This window comes from Etheostoma cragini, chromosome 11 (assembly GCF_013103735.1).
Source record: "Etheostoma cragini isolate CJK2018 chromosome 11, CSU_Ecrag_1.0, whole genome shotgun sequence".
In the NCBI taxonomy this organism is placed as follows: Eukaryota; Metazoa; Chordata; class Actinopteri; order Perciformes; family Percidae; genus Etheostoma; species Etheostoma cragini.
In genome coordinates, this window is record NC_048417.1 from 15,234,881 (window position 1) to 15,252,907 (window position 18,027).

General features: G+C 40.5%; 1 protein-coding gene across 4 annotated transcripts in view; it reads left to right on the forward strand.

The window, feature by feature from the left end:
* Positions 1–289: 289 nt before the first annotated feature.
* Positions 290–18,027, forward strand: part of lrp2a (low density lipoprotein receptor-related protein 2a) — a 46,888-nt gene continuing 29,150 nt past the window's right edge. For 3 of the 4 annotated variants that reach the window (XM_034884792.1, XM_034884791.1, XM_034884793.1), the window contains exons 1-22: positions 290–487; positions 6,166–6,273; positions 6,695–6,817; positions 7,065–7,181; positions 7,560–7,670; positions 7,817–7,930; positions 8,063–8,179; positions 8,756–8,899; positions 9,006–9,125; positions 9,420–9,548; positions 10,346–10,515; positions 12,977–13,200; positions 13,645–13,851; positions 13,984–14,186; positions 14,372–14,512; positions 14,672–14,875; positions 15,478–15,670; positions 16,182–16,307; positions 16,502–16,632; positions 16,845–16,982; positions 17,089–17,370; positions 17,507–17,746. In XM_034884792.1, coding sequence (XP_034740683.1) covers positions 418–487; positions 6,166–6,273; positions 6,695–6,817; positions 7,065–7,181; positions 7,560–7,670; positions 7,817–7,930; positions 8,063–8,179; positions 8,756–8,899; positions 9,006–9,125; positions 9,420–9,548; positions 10,346–10,515; positions 12,977–13,200; positions 13,645–13,851; positions 13,984–14,186; positions 14,372–14,512; positions 14,672–14,875; positions 15,478–15,670; positions 16,182–16,307; positions 16,502–16,632; positions 16,845–16,982; positions 17,089–17,370; positions 17,507–17,746 — 3,412 coding nt within the window. In that variant the 5' untranslated portion in view covers positions 290–417. Of the gene's footprint in view, positions 488–6,165; positions 6,274–6,694; positions 6,818–7,064; positions 7,182–7,559; positions 7,671–7,816; positions 7,931–8,062; positions 8,180–8,755; positions 8,900–9,005; positions 9,126–9,419; positions 9,549–10,345; positions 10,516–12,976; positions 13,201–13,644; positions 13,852–13,983; positions 14,187–14,371; positions 14,513–14,671; positions 14,876–15,477; positions 15,671–16,181; positions 16,308–16,501; positions 16,633–16,844; positions 16,983–17,088; positions 17,371–17,506; positions 17,747–18,027 lie in introns of those variants that run through there. The other variant, XM_034884794.1, reaches the window with a different exon arrangement.

Here is an 18,027-nt window from a genome sequence, read left to right on the forward strand (position 1 = left end):
CCTGATTAACGTTACGTGACTGGCCTGAGGCTTTAGAACACTCATAGGCTACTTTTCGTTGTTTTACATTTGTTTATTATTCCCATCATTATGTTTGCTCCCAAGCGCCCACGTGCACCTTCCTAAATGCGTGGCACATAAACAGTGTTGATACCTGCTGTTAGTGAAAAATCCCTGGCACTCGGGACAGGTCGGACCCATAAATCCTAGGTGGATGGCATTATGCAGGTTCCAGGGCCAGAGGGATTTATCCGGAGGGCTGAGGCTGGCTTGGGGGAGCGGCTGTCCTGGCCTTTGTGTACGCCCCTTTTCATCAACTAGCGGGCCAAGAAAGACAGACAGAAAAAAGCAACAGCATCCCAGCCCAGTCCCTACAGCTCCTCCATCTGCACGACGGAGCTGGACGGACCGGCCAGAATGTGGAGAGCACTGCTACTTCAACTCTTCCTCGTCTTTATATGTTGTGTAAGATGGTGCAACTCTGAAGGTAAGTAGTGTGATTTTGTTCCTTCTCCATTTCCCCCCGTTCACACAGGCTGTCAGCTGAATGATTTATTGAGGACCTGCAGAGTTGTAGTGCTACCAGTGATTCACTCAGTGCACTTGTTGCTCATCAAAACAAACCAGTTCCTGTGCAGGGAAAATGTTGTTGAATTAAAATACTTCTGTATTGATTTATTTTCTTAGCACAGAATAATAAATTGCACACCTAATGAGTTACAATTCAAATTCTGATGAGAATCAAAGAGGTTGCATCAACTAAACACATGAATAACCTTGTTGAGGATTCAAAAAGCAACTATAATGGAACACAATCTTCTTTAGTCATTTTGATGTGGCCCCTAGGTAATGTTATTCCGGCTCTAGAGCTACATGTTTCACAACGTAGTATTACTTTAAAGGTTGAGCACAAAGCCTTCCTCAGACAGATTGGAAGTTCTCTTGAGGAACTTTTGCCTGAGCTTTACTGTTGCTAGGTAACAGAAAAGAGCATGTGACTTACAGACAATCTGTGAGGACTGAGAGCTACTGGTACAAATCCCATTCAGTGGAGCAGTTTTTACGCTGCAAACCACTTATTAAAATTCGATTCCAGCTCAAGGAGGAACTTTATTTTTTAATTTAAGACAGAAACGGACAAAATGATCCCATACTGCTCTTCAATCGTGACAGTCTTGTGTTTGGCTCTTGTGTTTGTAGCCCTGCTTCTCAAATTGTAATCTGCTTTCTTTTTGCTCAACCCTTAGTATGTAAGCTCCTTAGTGTGAATCAAGCAACTAATTACACTGCAGCTGCTGCAGAATGGAACCATTTCTACCTAAGGAACAGTCTGGAGTGAAGTAAAATTCTGTACCAAGAGTAAGGTCATCGCCTCAGCTTTCTCATGTATTTATTATAAAATATCTTGGACCAATTTCCTCACCGGCTAACAGGCAAATAAAAACAGAAATGGTGGACTGTCCATGCCAAAAAAGACAACAACAACTAATTCCCTTGGCATTTCCTTTGAATTACAGCAGGCATAGTACTTGTAGCTGACATTTGCTGATGACAACTGAGGTGTACAAAATGATGACTTGACGTAATCTGTACACTCTCAGTAGACTTTGTCAGCATGTGCACGTTGATCATTACCTTGCATTTTGTTGTGTTTTACAGACAGTGATTGGTGACTGTTTAAATGAAATTCATGCAGTATTTCAAGTTTTTAAAATTTAAATAAGCATTCCATGTTATACAAAGTAGTAAGTGCTTCTTGAAGGCTATCTGGTGGGGTGAGAATCAGACTGAAGGATGTGTCACTTGATAATATACTCAGGGAGCTAATGGTTTATTCATGTAGTTTTACTTTGAGGGGAAATGATACATTCTCTAACCTCTTCTCCTCCACAAAAACACTTTAGTTTAATAATTGTTTCTTCCATGACCTTCTGTAACACTTTGACCAGTCCCTGGGCTTGATACTACTGCAAAATGCTTACAATGGCATAAATAGCTAATTTAACAGTCTGAGGGGATTTCATGGTGCTGGTTTATTAACTATCCTATCCATTTTTGCTGTTCCAGACACATTTTTTTTCACTAATTGAGTTGTTTTTTTTTCTCTACATTGGCTAGCGGAATCTTAACAACACATTAAGTGAACAGTAAGAACTTCGATGGTGTTACGGATTAAGTTTTCATTTTACAAAATGGCATATGAAACAGGATAATGCAAACATACAACATCTTTGTTTGTGTAATTGTAGTCCGCTAATATTTTGGTCAGGTCTGTCTTGATTTGATCACACTTATTTTTAGTTTGAGTCTGTAATGGCTGCAAAAAAAAAAAAATCTTCTGTTGTGTTCAGACTTTTCAAGAAACAAACTTGGCCTGCACATGCATGTTAAACCTCATGCAAGCCAGCGTCTTTCCGGTGTAGGAGTCTAAATCCTTGCACAACAGTTACACTGCATTAGAAACGGGAACACAGTTGGCACAAATCAAGAGCAAATCCTTTCTTTTCCTGTAGCTCTCTCAGTCGGGGTAACAGACTCTGAGGATGGAGTTTAGCCTCCAGTAAACTGTAAGTTAGCTGTGACTCACTGTACGTAGGAAAAATAAGTTGTCCAGTCTCTCTCTAATTGCATTGTGACAACTTAATTTATAATTCATTCGTTTCTCTCATGCTTTTGTTAAGACACGTACCAAAAATCATGTTGAGTATTTCTCAATTCCAACTAGACCAAGGCTTTATTCCACACTCTATTTATTCCTGTTTTTTGCTCCCATGCCACTGCCAAAACCTCCTCACTTTTTCACTGAGTTGTGTGTAGCAGTAAGTGCCAAAGTCACTTGTTTGGCAATTGACTGCATTCTGCTGCATTGATTTCCATATGAAATAGGCAGCAGCACTTCGCTATGACAGCATGGATGGGTCCAGTGTTTCATGCTGCCAGCAGCCGTTTTCTCCCCTTTTTTTCTGCACACATTCACTGCGTCAAAACAAGACGGTATTGATGAAAGCTTGAAGACATCTTTCAGGCTCTCCAAATGACAAGAAAGACATGTTTCAGTGTTAGAGGACAGGTGTTTTCTTAATGGGTGGTCATGTGAAGGGAGCTTATGTTCCACTTTTGTTTAACCTTATCTCAGGAAGTAAGCCTTACTGTACTCTCCTTCCTGCTGAGTACTTTTTTAGGATGACACTTCAAGTTATGAGTTTGTATCCCTATTGGCAACTCTTTTGTGCCATTGTAACTTCACAGTGGGGGTTAAGGCGTATGGGGGGTTTCATTCTAATGAAAATTCCTCTACCGCTCTTCTTTGTTGGGCAATAGTAGGGTGCCCTTATATTTCTGCATGGATGGTGTGGTGCTCTCTCCTGCTGTGGGTTTAAGTTGCTAATGAGTAAAGACAAGGAATAGGAAAACATTAAATTACACAAAAACACACTAACAAAAACAAATGGAAAAAGCACTGATGATTTTACTCAGATTAAACTTTCTTAATACGATTTGCACCCTGACTTTTATTTTCTCAAATAATGATTGACAGGGAAATTGCAATTTTTTCAGGATGAAGATATAGAAATTTGAGGATTAAGGAAATGTTACAAAGAAGACGTTCTTTTCAGAATGTAAGAAGAACCCTTGCACAAGATAGTGCTGTTGAAAGGTTCGGCTTCAGTGTATCTGTCACCTTTCCCAGAAGTAATACTGTCAGGAAACACTGGCTGCATTTGAAAGCCTCCAGCAGATTGGTTTCTCCTTGGCATATGTGGTTTTAAGTTATCAACCAAGGCATGAATGTCTAGTGGTGCTCATAAGTTTACATGCCCATGCTTAAGTTGACTAAAAAGAGGAATAAAAAAATCATGTTTTGGAAATTTATTGCAATGCCTTAGTTAAAAAATTAGGTAAAATCCAACCTTTAAGGACACCAATTTTCTTTGTGAATGAATACTGTGTTTTAAATAAATATTTTTTTTCCTTAAAATAGAAGGGGCATAAGTATACATACCCCTATGTTAAATTACCATAGAGGCAGGCAGATTTGTATCATTAAAGGCCAGTTATTTTCATGGATCGAGAATACTATGCATCCTGATAAAGTATCATCACCTACCCTTCACCATACCTAGAGATTGGCATGGTTTTATTTCAGACTTATTTAGACTAATGGCCGGTTTGATTTGCATTGAGAGATGATTTTATGGAAAGTATCCTATGCCAATCTTTATGTATGATGAAGGGTATGTGATGATATGGGTCTATTTTAATTCCGAAGGCCAAGGGAACTTTATCAGGATGCATAGTATTCTGGATCCAGGAAATAACTGGCCTTTAATGATAAACATCCGCCTGCCTCTATGGGAATTTAACATAGGGGTATGTATACTTATGCCCCTTCTATTTTAAGGAAGAACATTTATATATTTACAATTCAAAGAAAATTTGTTTCCTTAAAGGTTGGATTTTACCTCCTTTTTAATTAAGGCATTAAAATAAATTTCCAGAACATAATATTTTTATTCCTCTTTTTAGTCAACTTAAACATGGGCATGTAAACTTATGAGCACCACTGTATAGCAGCTAAAAACATTTTGCTTTGATGTCAATCTGTTTTGCTAATTTTTGTAACTTTATTTTTATTTGTTCAGTTTAGTAACACATATTCTGTTTTTCAAACATTGTGGTCCTGTACAGACAGTAGTGTTGTCTGGACATTCAAGACTTAAATGTATTAAATCAGCCCATCATTGTCAAGGGAAATATTGTACTTTTGTTAAATATAGAGCATCTCCTTTCAGTTATACTGTATGCAACTCTGCTGCTATGCTATAGATGATGCTGAAACCTTCGGGATCACTGCCTTCTGCAACAAAGGCTCCCTTTGAGCAGATTGTGAGCAATTTTATCATTAGTAAACTGAGCAGGAAAAAAGGTTTTCCCTCCTGGATAAGTGCTGAAAGAGTTAACTATACAGCTTGTGTGCCTAGGTTGGTTGTAAAGTAGTTTGTTTTTTTTGTTGGCAAATTAAGTATTCTTGATTGGAGCGTATGCAAGGCTTTTAGTGCAGTAGCACAGGCAGTGACCCCACAACGGTTGTGGAAGTGATCCACCTTTAAAACAGAACATTACATAAAAGAGATGATAAACCTCTGACTCTAAATACAATCAACGCCTTATTCACGCAGCATTTATCAAGCCAATAGGCTGAAGGTGTGTAGGCAATTCATTTTTGGTAGTTTACCTTTAAGAAATTACATTTTCTTTATCACATGCCTATAATTCCTTATAACTACTAACTTTAAGCCATGAATGTGTAATTGTATAATCATTGCTATGGAATTACTGCAGCAATTGATTTTAAATAAGTAACCTCAAAATTTAGCAAATGTAAAAAGCTATCGGATTAAGAAAGAAGAATGTTTCCAGAATGCTGGATAAGACAGGACAGATATAGATTAACTTCAAGCGAGCACCACCAATCACCACCTCGCAGCACTTTTCATGAAGAATTTGGGTTGAAATGGTCGCGGTACCACTCAGTACCACTATTTATTCCAATTACATTTCAGGCCGGACAGGAACAGCATGCACCATACATCTGGCTGTCAAAGAGACAATCAGAATTGCACATTCCTATTTGAACGGGTCTGATAGAGTGCTCTGCCACTGAACTATGCTGCCTAAATCAATCTCTCCTGAAAAACGTCAGGGAAGGTAGAGTGGTGGTACCTTATCTCTACAGATGCCACTCAGTGAGAACATCAAAAAGGAGGCTCGGGATGAGTGGGGTGGGGATTGTGTAAGTGTCGGGGGATGGCTGGCACGCTTATCTCCAAGTCTTGTCAATGCAGTAAACAACATGCTTCATCAGCGGAAGGCATCCCTGCTCCCTTATGCTATGTTTTTCTATTATAGAGTATTTAAGAATGTATTAATTAACTTTTTTTGTAACCATATTTTAATATAGTTTTTCCTCTTTGCTTCAAGGACCTAAGATAGACAGAATGACATGTTTGGGCATAATGAAATAACAATAATAGCAATAATAATGTTTATAATAACTTAATTGGCGAAAAATTGAAGGATTACTGTTGATAAAAGTTCCAATAACATGAAAGAAAAAAGCTTAAACTCAAGCACTGAATTATGTAAATGTTGTATTGTGTTTAGGATGCGAGTTGGGGCAGTTTCGCTGTGGGACAGGTCGATGTATACCAGGTGACTGGCACTGTGACGGCACACTAGACTGTGTGGATGACTCCGATGAACACGACTGCCGTGAGTGACTCATTATATTGCAGCGCAGGCCAACACTGCACCTGAGATCATTCTTGTTGAATGGGTCATTTCAACCTAAATTACAGCAGTGGTGGAAGAAATTCTGAGATCCTTTACTTAAAGACCTGCTATCAAAATTGTACTAGTAACCAGAAGTATAATCAGCAATATATACAAAAAGTGTCAAAGTAAAATTACTCCTCTTAAGAAGTAACTAGTACAATCTTTTTATTGCATGCATTTAGTGGAGCAGAAGGACATAGTCACATATAATAAAAACGCTCAAGTAACTCAACGTTTTACTAAAGTACTATACTTGACAAAATGCACATAAGAGTAGTAGTTTTCCACCAGATTACAGTTGTAAAACAATGACTGTAACTGTCGCAAATACTGAAATGCTCTGTATGTATTCCCACAGCTCAGGTAACATGCGATGACAGTCATTTCCGGTGTTTGAGTGACGGCGAGTGTATCCCTAATGTGTGGCTGTGTGATGATGAGGAGGACTGTGAGGATGGCTCAGATGAGAGGCAACACTGTCGTAAGTGCATTTTTACAATATTAGCCATTTTCCAGGTGAGCTTATAAATGTTTTGTAGAAATTACACCAAGTTATTATTACAATTGTAATTTGCATTTTGAAGATAACAAGATATTTCAGAAAGGTTCTGTGAAAGAGTTAGATGTCTGTGCAGTACCTATATCTACAGTACAAGAAGATGTTTGTAAGAACTATTTGAACAAAATCTGTCTTTGTACTGCTAAGTCACTCTCCAATCTGTCCCCAGCTGGAAGGACGTGCACCAGTGGCCAGTTCACTTGTAGTAACGGGCCATGCATCCCAGGAGAATACAGATGTGACCGTCTGCCGGACTGCTCAGATGGGTCTGATGAGAGAGACTGCCGTAAGTATTCTCCAGGGTGGTTACCCTTTTTTTGTATCTCAGGCTCAAGGCTGTGGCATTTTAATCAATTTGTTAAGATTAAGAGGCTTGCTGACTGACAAAATGGGCCACAATATGCTTCTTGTTGTCAGAGGTTGATTGCAGATTCCTTGGTGGATTAGTCAAGCTGAAGTTCAGCTGCTATGCTATTATTGTTCTGACATCGTAGACTCACAGCTCTACGCACTGTGGTAATCTCACAATTGCATAAAGAATGCTGTGGCCGTCCTTTATCCTTCCCATTTGCAGAGCTTTTCAAATGTTAAAAGCTAGATGGAACACAGTTGTCACCCTGATCTGAATGAACAGCCTTGCCCTGATGATAATTTAATCTTTCAGATTATCCCGAGTGCACACAGCTGAGGTGTGCTAATGGGGCCTGCTACAACCGAACCCAAAGATGTGACCAGATGCTTGACTGTCGTGATGGCTCTGATGAGGCAAATTGCAGTAAGAAGCCAGTTAATTTTAGTGATAAACCATTCATGTGGAAGCCATTGTTGAGCTTTCCACAAACCAACAAGCATCACCATCCATAGCATGGCACCATCACCAAATAGATCTTTTTTTGTCTTTTTTTGTTGCATTTTCTTTAGCACAGCACTGCAATACAGGCCTGTTTCCGTGTCATAACGGGGCGTGTGTTCCTCAACGCTACGTCTGTGACCATGACGATGACTGTGGAGACAGAAGTGATGAGCTGAACTGCAGTATGTCTTTCGAACCTCCTTTCACTTTTAATCAGACCCCACTGTCTGTCTCATGACTCTTACCTTCACCCAGATAGATGTTCTTTGTCTCTGCTCTTTTCTGTGTATTGACATTCTCCATTTCACCTGCAGCATATCCTACATGTAGAGGGAACTACTTCACCTGCCCCAGTGGCCGCTGTATCCACCAAGTCTGGGTTTGTGATGGAGAGGATGACTGTGAGGACAATGCAGACGAAAAAGGCTGTGGTATGGGCAACAGTTGGAAACCAGTTGTTATAAACCTTATTAATTTTTGCTGTAGGGAGCAAAAACGTTAGAGATTTGTCTGGTTAAAAAATCACTAGAATCTGTAACAACTCAACATCTCTGCGTGAACCTGATTCATCTCCAGTCTCCATGGTTTGTTCGGGCTAGCAACACGCTATGTCTGTGCTCCTTTAAGTGTGTTATTCAAATGCTTCTTTGTGGCACAAGATCATGCAGGCCCCCAAAGGGCTTTAGAATTCCTCCACACCGCTGTGAAGAGTGTGTGTTTTTAGAGGATGGGCTGCTGAAGCCCTCTGAGCCCCCATGTGACCCCCTCAAAGCTCCACTCCCATCCATCGATTTAAAGTGACAGTAATTTCCCTGACAATAAAGTCCCAGTCACAATTTTCTTAAGATCAGCACCACATTCCTGTGGAAATCAGGCTGCCACAAACTTAATTACACAATATCTTTTAAATCAGTCAAATACCAGAAAACCTCTCTGCTGTCCTGCTTTCTGATTTAGATTAATTTTGTAAGCTTGCAAAGACAAAGATGAATTTGTTTTGTCTTCAGGTAATGTACCGCGGGAATGTTACCCAGGAGAATGGCCCTGTCCATCCTCTGGCCAGTGTATCCCTATGGATCAGCTATGCGATGGGACAGCTCACTGTTTTGAGGGAGAAGATGAAACTAACACCACTGCTGGCCGCAACTGCAGTTAGTACCAACACAACTCGTGTCAAGTACAAATTAAGACATCTAATATCACTGAAAATGCTATTGACGTATATTCATTCACTCATGTGGTTTCTGTACTGGTCAGGTATCTGGAGATGTGCCTCTCTGAGTTGTGAGCATCGTTGCCATGCCTCCCCTGATGGAGGGACCTGTTCTTGTCCTGCTGGATACATTGTCAGCACCAACGATAGTCGCTCATGCAGAGGTATATATCCTTCATTGACACCCTTGCCCAATGATTGAGATTTCTTTATTATGATAACATGGGATGTTCATGATTTTCCTTTTAATAGAAAGTATCTATTATAGTATGTATATATTTGGCTCAGTAAATGAGATAAGCAGTAGCTAGCGCAAATTTAAAAGAAATGAGGGGGAACATTTAGTTGATTCAGATCTCATTATAGCCGTATGTTTTCTTAAATGCGTTGAAAGTGGAATTAGACTCAAACTAAAAAGTTTAATCCTCATATTCTGTGATTTTGATTTCATGCCGAAGACTTTGACGACTGTTCAATGTGGGGAGTCTGTGACCAGCTGTGTGAGGACCGCATAGGCTCCCATCGCTGCAGCTGTCGAGAGGGCTACACCCTGGAGCAGCACAGATACTGCAGAGCTGACGTCTCTAGTAAATGCCCTTTTTTCTGCTTGCCAACCACTGTGGCTGCTTTACTGAGCCTCTGCACTTCTTTCTGGTGCATTGTTGCACACCAAATGTTTTACTCTTTTAATTTTGTGTAACAGAAAGAGCGTTGACTGAGAAGATGACCTCTCTGCCTTTAGCTCTGGTGAAAAGAGGCTAGAAAGAAGTCTACCTTCATTAATCTGTGTCAGGGATCTAAATTAATGTGTTACATTCTGTAAATTTTGAATTTGAATTTTAGGTGAGCATCCATACAATGCATCCATTTCAATGCAAGACTTCTTCTCCCAAAATGCACCAGAGGAAGTCATTCCTCTGACTCATTCCTCTGATTCTCAAACTCTCAAACTGATTCTCAAACTTTATAACTCCTCTTTCTAAGTGTCTGACACACAGACACTTAGTGAGTTAGAAACTGGACAATATTATCTGTTTTGTGCAATAACACTGTCTTAAAATTTGAGGAATACTCTGCTACTACTATTTATTCATTATTCACCATTACAACTCTTTAACTATGGTAATACTGTATCATAAAAATTCTTTTAACTATGTACATACTGCACATATCCGCACTCCTTATATTTCTTAATATCTCTACTGTGATATTTATATACTCTTGCAACTGTAACAGAATTTTCCTTCGAGGATCAAATTATTTCTGATACCTCAAAATTGATTACTGCTGTAATACCAATCTGACTCTGGTTCTAACCTAAAAGTTTCAAATGACTTCCCTACGCTGTGTTTTGTTAACTTGTTGTATTTTGTTTCTGCTGCAGCTGGAGTCCCTTCCTTGATATTTTCTAATGGCAGAGACCTGCTAATAGGTGACATTCATGGCAACAGTCTACGCACTTTGGTTCCTTCACAGAACAGAGGGGTTGTAGTGGGAGTGGACTTCCATTATAATCTCCATAGGATCTTCTGGACTGATACTATTCAAAATAAGGTATCTGAAATCCAATTTAAATTTTACAACCTTATATGTACCTATTTACAACAGTGCTTGTCTTAGAGCATCATCTTAATGAAAAAGATTGTTATGCCTGGATAAGAGGTTACAGGAGCAGACCAGTTTTTTGTTTGAGGAAATACTTGAGTTAGTCTGAAGCTGGCCAGGATGGAATTCTTTCAGTTATCCTGTGAAATATCAGCAATGTTGATACTATAATAATGGGATAGCTGTTGGCTCCTTTGGGGCTGGGTCATAATGAAGGGAAGTAAATGTGGAATGGAATCCAAATGGCCTAATCTTGAAACCTGTCCGATAGGCTGCTATGATGTTCACATACCTGGGTGCAATTTTTGTAAGTTGAGCTTGTTTGAAGTAATCATGCTGTATTTGTTTTCAGTAGCACTGTCCATCTATATGCATTCTTTGGCCAGCTTATGAGTCTTTGTTCAGTCTATGTCTTGGCCCCTCAATGGTTTGAACTGCAGCCACTGGGCTAAAAGGCTAAGGCATATCTCTGACTGGGCATCGGTGTATATCAGCCAACTCCATGGCAGCATGTCAGATTAAAAGTAGGTAAAGCACAAACAGGGTATGTGAATGCAACCGAAAAGGTTAAACTATCAGGCTATTTCCACATCTTTAGTTTCCCTGTATACAGGTCAGTTGAAATCCTGCTTTTTAGACGTCCGGATCTTGTTTCAAAAGAAGCAGAGCTGCTAAGAGCAAACTCTAACCAACTGCATGGTGCCAAAGCTTCCAGTCTGAGAAACTAGTGCTATCATAGTATCAGTAGAGTAGCAGGTTCAGAAAACTTTACATGCTTCACAGAAATGCAACAAGACAGACTCAGACAAGAAAACAAATAATTGTTTCTTTTCTACTTCTAAAGTGTGTTTTAATAGTAGATTCGTGCCTTTAAATCATCAGCTTTCTCAAAAGGATAGGTTCACATTATTTAAAGTAATTTAAACTCACATGCCTGTAAGGATTTGCTGCTAGAACCCAGAAGCGGACAGAAACACAGCTTGACGTTTTAACACAGTTTTATTTCTGAATCAAAGACCGTAGCAGAATGGACTGGTGGTGGAATCCTCTCAGGAGACAGAGCAGTAGTGGACACAGGCAGGAAAGACAAGGCTTGCAGGGTTGGCTATTGCAGGCGGAGAGTGGCGTCTGCAGGCAGGTTCAGCAGAATAGAGTCCTTCAAGACACAAGAAAAAACAGCATTAAGGTGGGCAGGCCAAAAAAGCAGCAGAAAAAAACAAGTTCTGAGACAGTTACTGGCTGGCCTTTCACCTACGTGACCAGACTAACTATCCAGCAACAAACAGAATGCAACCACAGCTTAAATGCTGCGCTGATGGGCCACAGTAAACGGGTGGGTAATTAGAGATTGCCTGTAGCCGCGCATCCTTCCAAGAGTGACAAGTCACATGCTGCACTGTGAGAGAGGACAATAGAGAGAAGGCTCCAGGAAACCCCAGCCTGTCACTTCACCACTTGTGGCTTTGTGACAATGCCCATACATGTTTTGTTCGCTGTAATTGTTTCTCCTGTTCATACTGACCACAAAGTGAGCAGTTTCAATTTAAGTGCTAGGGGACAAAATCCAAGGTCTATGTTATGTGTAAAAATGTATTCCAAAGTGCAACCAAAAGTAGTGTGGAAGCTTTTGAAATATGCTCACTTGATTCGTCTGAGACAGCTGAAGCCTAAAGGCTTCTAAAGCTAAATTACAAGAATGTTTTGCACAGGACAAAGATTAGGGACATTGACCAACTAGAAGGTCCCTGTGATAGCGCAGACCTCTGCCAAGGTATGCTCTATCTCACAATGTTGATGCAGTGTGAATTATCTTAGTTGGTAACTTATTTTTTAGATTATTCCGACACCACGCAAGTGCAGCACAAATGCCTTACCTTGCAATGTTAACAAAAGTAAAACTTAATTTTTGTATCCGCCCGTGATTCGGATCTGCTCTAAAATGTAATGGGTTTGTGACGGTTGTAAGGAATTGAGGAAACTAGGACATGACAGAGAACCAGACAATCAAACTAAAGCAGAAACCTACGCAATAATCCCAGAACAGAAGTACACACAATCAATAAACAGAAGTAAACAGAAACCAAAAATTGACATAATCACAACAGGGCTCTTCCTTGGCCCATGCTACCCCCTTCCACCAAGTTTCATCAAGCCAGTAATGTTTCCCTAGTCCTGTTGACAGACAGAAAAACGATCAAACAAACCAACCAACCAACAGACAAACTGAGCCTAACTCCTTGGTGGAGGTAATAACACTTTAGATGTTGGATGCAAGTATTGTATTAAGATACTCTTAATAAATACACTTGCTTAAAAAATGTGAATTTATCTTTAATCTTCCTTTTATAGCTTGAAGCAGTGACCACCTAAGAGCTAATTTCATGACAACAATGGCATCTTTTGTCTACAGGTGTTTTCTGTGGATATGGACGGTTCCAATATGCAGGTGGTTTTAAATGTATCAGTTGACTACCCTGAGAATTTGGCGGTGGATTGGGTGAACAATAAACTGTATGTGGTGGAGTCCAGCGTCAACAGGATTGACATGGTGGATTTTGATGGAAGTAACCGGGTCACACTCATCACTGAAAACCTTGGAAACCCGAGAGGACTGGCGGTGGACCCCACTGTCGGGTAAGCACATCTCCCAGTTTCCATCCATTGAGCTATCCACCCATTCCCATACCCCACATACAGTATCTGTCGTGCTCCATTGGCATGGAATAATGGAGATGTGTGTGTGTGAGATTAGCAGATTGCCCTGGGTGGATTAGTGAGGAGCAATGTAAGTGATGACCCTCATTGTAATCCAATAGTATTGTTCAGGGGGGGAGGAGAGCCAGGTGGCTGCAGATAAATTGCTTATCGTAAATGAATGTACAGCTCTTTAGATAAATGCACAGCCACCCAGCTGGGCACATAATTTGATAATGTGGATGCTGGATTTAAGTAACAACAGTAAAGTCTCCAAGATTACAAGAAATTTTATGTTTGTGGTCCTTGCCCCTGTACATAGCAGTCCTCATGTAATGATCTATCCGAAAACCGCCCAATTAAACATTTAACCTCCTTTCACAGGTATATGTTCTTCTCAGATTGGGAGGCAGCGAATGGACAACCAGGTCTGGAGCGGGCCTTCATGGATGGCACCAACCGTTATGGGATCATTGGGAGTAAACTGGGTTGGCCAGCCGGTGTCACTCTGGACATTGAAGCCAAGCGCATCTACTGGGTTGACAGTCGCTATGACTACATTGAAACTGCAACATACGATGGCCTTCATAGGTAAATATGTCATGTATTATTCCTCAAAAATAACACATGATTTTTTATTTACAAAAACATGTAAGCAAAGTAGAAAGTAGAAAGGTCCACAGTTTATAATATATGTTAATGTTCTCAAAAACATTTCAATAGAAAATCCGTGGTCCATGGAGGTGCTGTGATCCCACACCCATTTGGCATCAGTCTTTTTGAGCACAACGTCTATTTCACGGACTGGACCAAGATGGCCGTGATGAAAGCCAACAAGTTTACTGACAGCAGTCCTCAAGTTGTTTACAATACATTTCAGACTCCACACGGAGTAGCAGTGATACATCAGCTGAAACAGCCATATGGTAAGTCCCTCAATGAGATAAATGTATGTTCTTCAGAGTACTCACAGTATAATTTAAATTTACCCAGATTTTCTGCCATGTAACTGCCAGTGTTTCTAAACGAAGAACCATGACTAACTATGTACAAAAAAAATCTGAATCTATTAATTAATTTATACAACTTGCTTTTTTGCTTTGGTCTGTAGTGCCAAACCCTTGTAGTGTAGACAGAGGAGGATGTGAGCAGATCTGTGTTCTGAGTCACAGGAGTGACAATGGAGGACTGGGTTACCGCTGCAAATGTCGCATGGGCCATGACCTACATGCCGATGGCAAGCGATGTTTTGGTAATAGAACATTTCTCTTATAACTTATGAAGTGTTTTTTATTTTTTAAAACAGATATCAGTATGTTTCTTTAATTCTGAACATGCAATGGTTCACCTTTACACTCACCTGTACAGCAACTATTATGTTTCAAATGGTCTTCTGGTTTCCTGTCTTCAGCTGTGAGGCAGTTTCTGCTGTTCTCCAGCCAGCTGGCCGTCAGAGGGATCCCCTTTAACCTCTCTTCTCAGGAAGACATCATCCTGCCCGTCACTGGATCACCTTCCTACTTTGTAGGGGTGGATTTTAGTGCGGAAGACGATGCCATCTTCTTCTCAGACACAGCCAAAGATATTATCTATAAACAAAAAGTGGATGGGACTGGTGAGCATCTTGTTGGTCGCAATACAGTAGCTGAATTGTTGAGAGTTTCCTGTTCATCTTTGTAGCATTACAATTGCATAATAATACAAGGAAAGACATGACATAGTATAAAAACTTTCAGCAGCTTATGTTTCCAATGTTTTCTCTGTGCTTACATCCTTAGATAATTTCTTTCCTTGCAGAGAGCTTGACCATGTGATTTAGCCAGGCTTATACAGGGAGTTAAGGGAGGGCCTGATGGGGCCGACTGGTACTATGGGGAGGGAGTGGACAGGAGAGTGGACAGTGGAAAATCAACTTACATCCCATACTAACAATCTGAAAATGAGTGGGACAGACTTATCAATAATGTTTTACCAGGCATTTTTGATATTTAGTTTCAAAACTTTCACCTAAGCTGTGGAAAGTAGTTAATAATGTCCACGAGCAGTCACACCACAAAAAACACCATTACTCTGATCACTGATGTTGTTTTTTGAGCTGCTCTTGTTTTTTCTGTCTGGCCCACATGGTGAAAATGCAAGCTGACAGCCCATTTCCTGAAATGTGTTCTTCTTTTATCTCTGTGTTAAACGGTGGTCTGACTGCTTTGATCTGCACAGGCAGGGAGGTACTGGCAGCTAATAGAGTGGAGGGAGTGGAGGACCTGGCTTATGACTGGATTTCAAAAAACCTCTACTGGACTGACCCCCGATACAGGAGCATATCTGTCATGAGGCTAGCTGACAAGTCCAGGAGAGCCATCATACAAAACCTCAACAATCCTCGTGCAATTGTGGTGCATCCTCCCATTGGGTAAATCATTTTAACACCAGATAATTAACAATTGTTTTTGTGTTCCTTGAGGCAAATATCGGTATTTGTATACACTATAAGACTAAAAACTATTTTAACAAAGCACTTTTGAGGTTTATAGGGATTCAGTGGGATTCAGACTAGACTAGATAAGAATAGGGAAGTTTCTGCAAAACAAGACTCTTAAGATTTGCTCAACCGTTCAAAGACATAGCTTCAAATAAAACCCCCACCCTGATAAAAGTATCCTTATTTAGAACAAGCTTTAATTTCCAACAGCCTCAAAGTCATAAGGCCTCTGTGTCCAACAGCTCAGATTAGTTTAGCGTGAAGGGCAGTATTGTAGCAAACACTAAGAAGTTGGCTTAAACAGAAAAGCTCTACAATGTGGAAGTATCCGAAATAAAATCCAAATCAGGTACAGTGGATGTTTCAAAGTATTCCATGTGGGTACATTTTTGAGTGCAATGTAATACGACAGCGATGGTTGTTGTTTATTTGTCTTTCACAGGTATATTTTTTGGACGGATTGGTACCGGCCAGCGAAGATTATGAGGGCTTGGGGTGACGGGTCTCATGCCCTGTCAATTGTAAACACAACTCTTGGCTGGCCAAATGGCCTAGCGATTGACTGGAAGTGAGTCAAACATCCTAAAGAGCCCACAGTCCCACAATACACCATTCCACTATCATTACACTTGAGATGAATGTATTTGTTTTTTTATTGTTTTACACAAAATTAATATATAAAAAACCAAATATGCTACAACATTGCTTTTTTGTGGCCGTGCTTATTTTAAACCCTTGCTCCCTGTTTTGATTTCCACTCAGCTTAATGCGTCTGTATTGGGTGGATGCATTCTTTGACAAAATTGAGCACAGCAATTTTGATGGACAAAACAGGATTTCTTTGGACCGCATAACCCAGATCTCCCATCCATTTGGTCTCACCATTTTTGAAGGTAAAAAGTCCTGGAATAAACAACAAGCTGCAGTACAGAATCATGTATTCAGTTTAAATAAAGAGGGAGCGCATTGCAATGCCGTTAACTTGAGCTTTGGTTTGTCATTCTTGCTTTAATGATGGCCATGTCAGTAGAGCAATTATTGTTACCAGGGAGGTGATGAAAGTTGAACTTATTGAGCTTTGGAATTTTGCTCCTGTCCCTTGAAGGCTATGCATATTTCACTGACTGGCGCCTGGGTGGCATTGTACGTGTGCGCAAGACCGATGGTGGGGAGATGGTCATTATCAGAAGAGGAATCAGCCACATCATGCATGTCAAGTCTTTCAACTCCAACTCCCAGATTGGTCAGTAGCTTTATTCCCTGCTCTTCTCACTCCACTGTTTGTGCGTAACTAAGGCTCACACTTGTCAGTCATGTTCCAGGTTATTATGCTCCACTCTCCATTTCAGGTTCCAACCTCTGCAACAGGCAGACAAATCCCAATGGAGACTGCAGCCACTTTTGCTTTCCAGCCCCAAACTCACTGAGGGTGTGTGGCTGCCCGTATGGCATGAAGCTGTTGCCCAACCATCAGACATGTGTAGAAGACCCTTCCAACGAGCCCCCCACGCTGCAGTGCGGGGCCAACTCTTTCTCCTGTGGCAACGGCAAATGTGTCCCAAACAGCTACAGATGCGATGGTGTTGACGACTGCCATGACAACAGTGACGAAGTTAACTGTGGAATTAACAGTAAAGCTTTTTTGAAAATCTAGTCTATTATACTGGCCCAACCTGACCAGAATAAAATAACTTCACGCCCCTGGGTTTTTTCAAATTCAGTTTAATATTATGATATTTTAATCAAGATCATCATCTCTTTTTTCAGACAACACTTGCTCCCCCTCTGCATTCACCTGTGCTAATAAGCAATGTGTGCCTGCAAGATGGCGCTGTGACGGGCACAATGACTGTTTTGATAACAGCGATGAGTATAGCTGCCCTACGCAAGTGCCTGGAACATGCCCTGCTAATCAGTTTACCTGTGCCAACCACCGCTGCATCCCACATACCTGGCGTTGTGACACTGATAACGACTGTGGGGACGGTTCAGATGAAGCTGACTGCAGTGAGTATCTCTATAGAAGCGACAATGTGCATATCTTGAATGTCCCACCTATGTCTCTATTAGAAAAATGGGTTACTCCGAAAAAGATGTGTATGGCTTTAATAACAGTGAATGTGTGGACCCAATAGTACACAGTTGCCAATAGTCTGCTACTTATAGAAACATAGTTTTTGTTCTTCTAAAAAACCAAAATTACTTGAAACTCAGCCATGTAAACTGTTGTATATGTTGACAAAGAAAGGCTAAGAGATTAGCTCATACTTTATATTGTATAACAATGT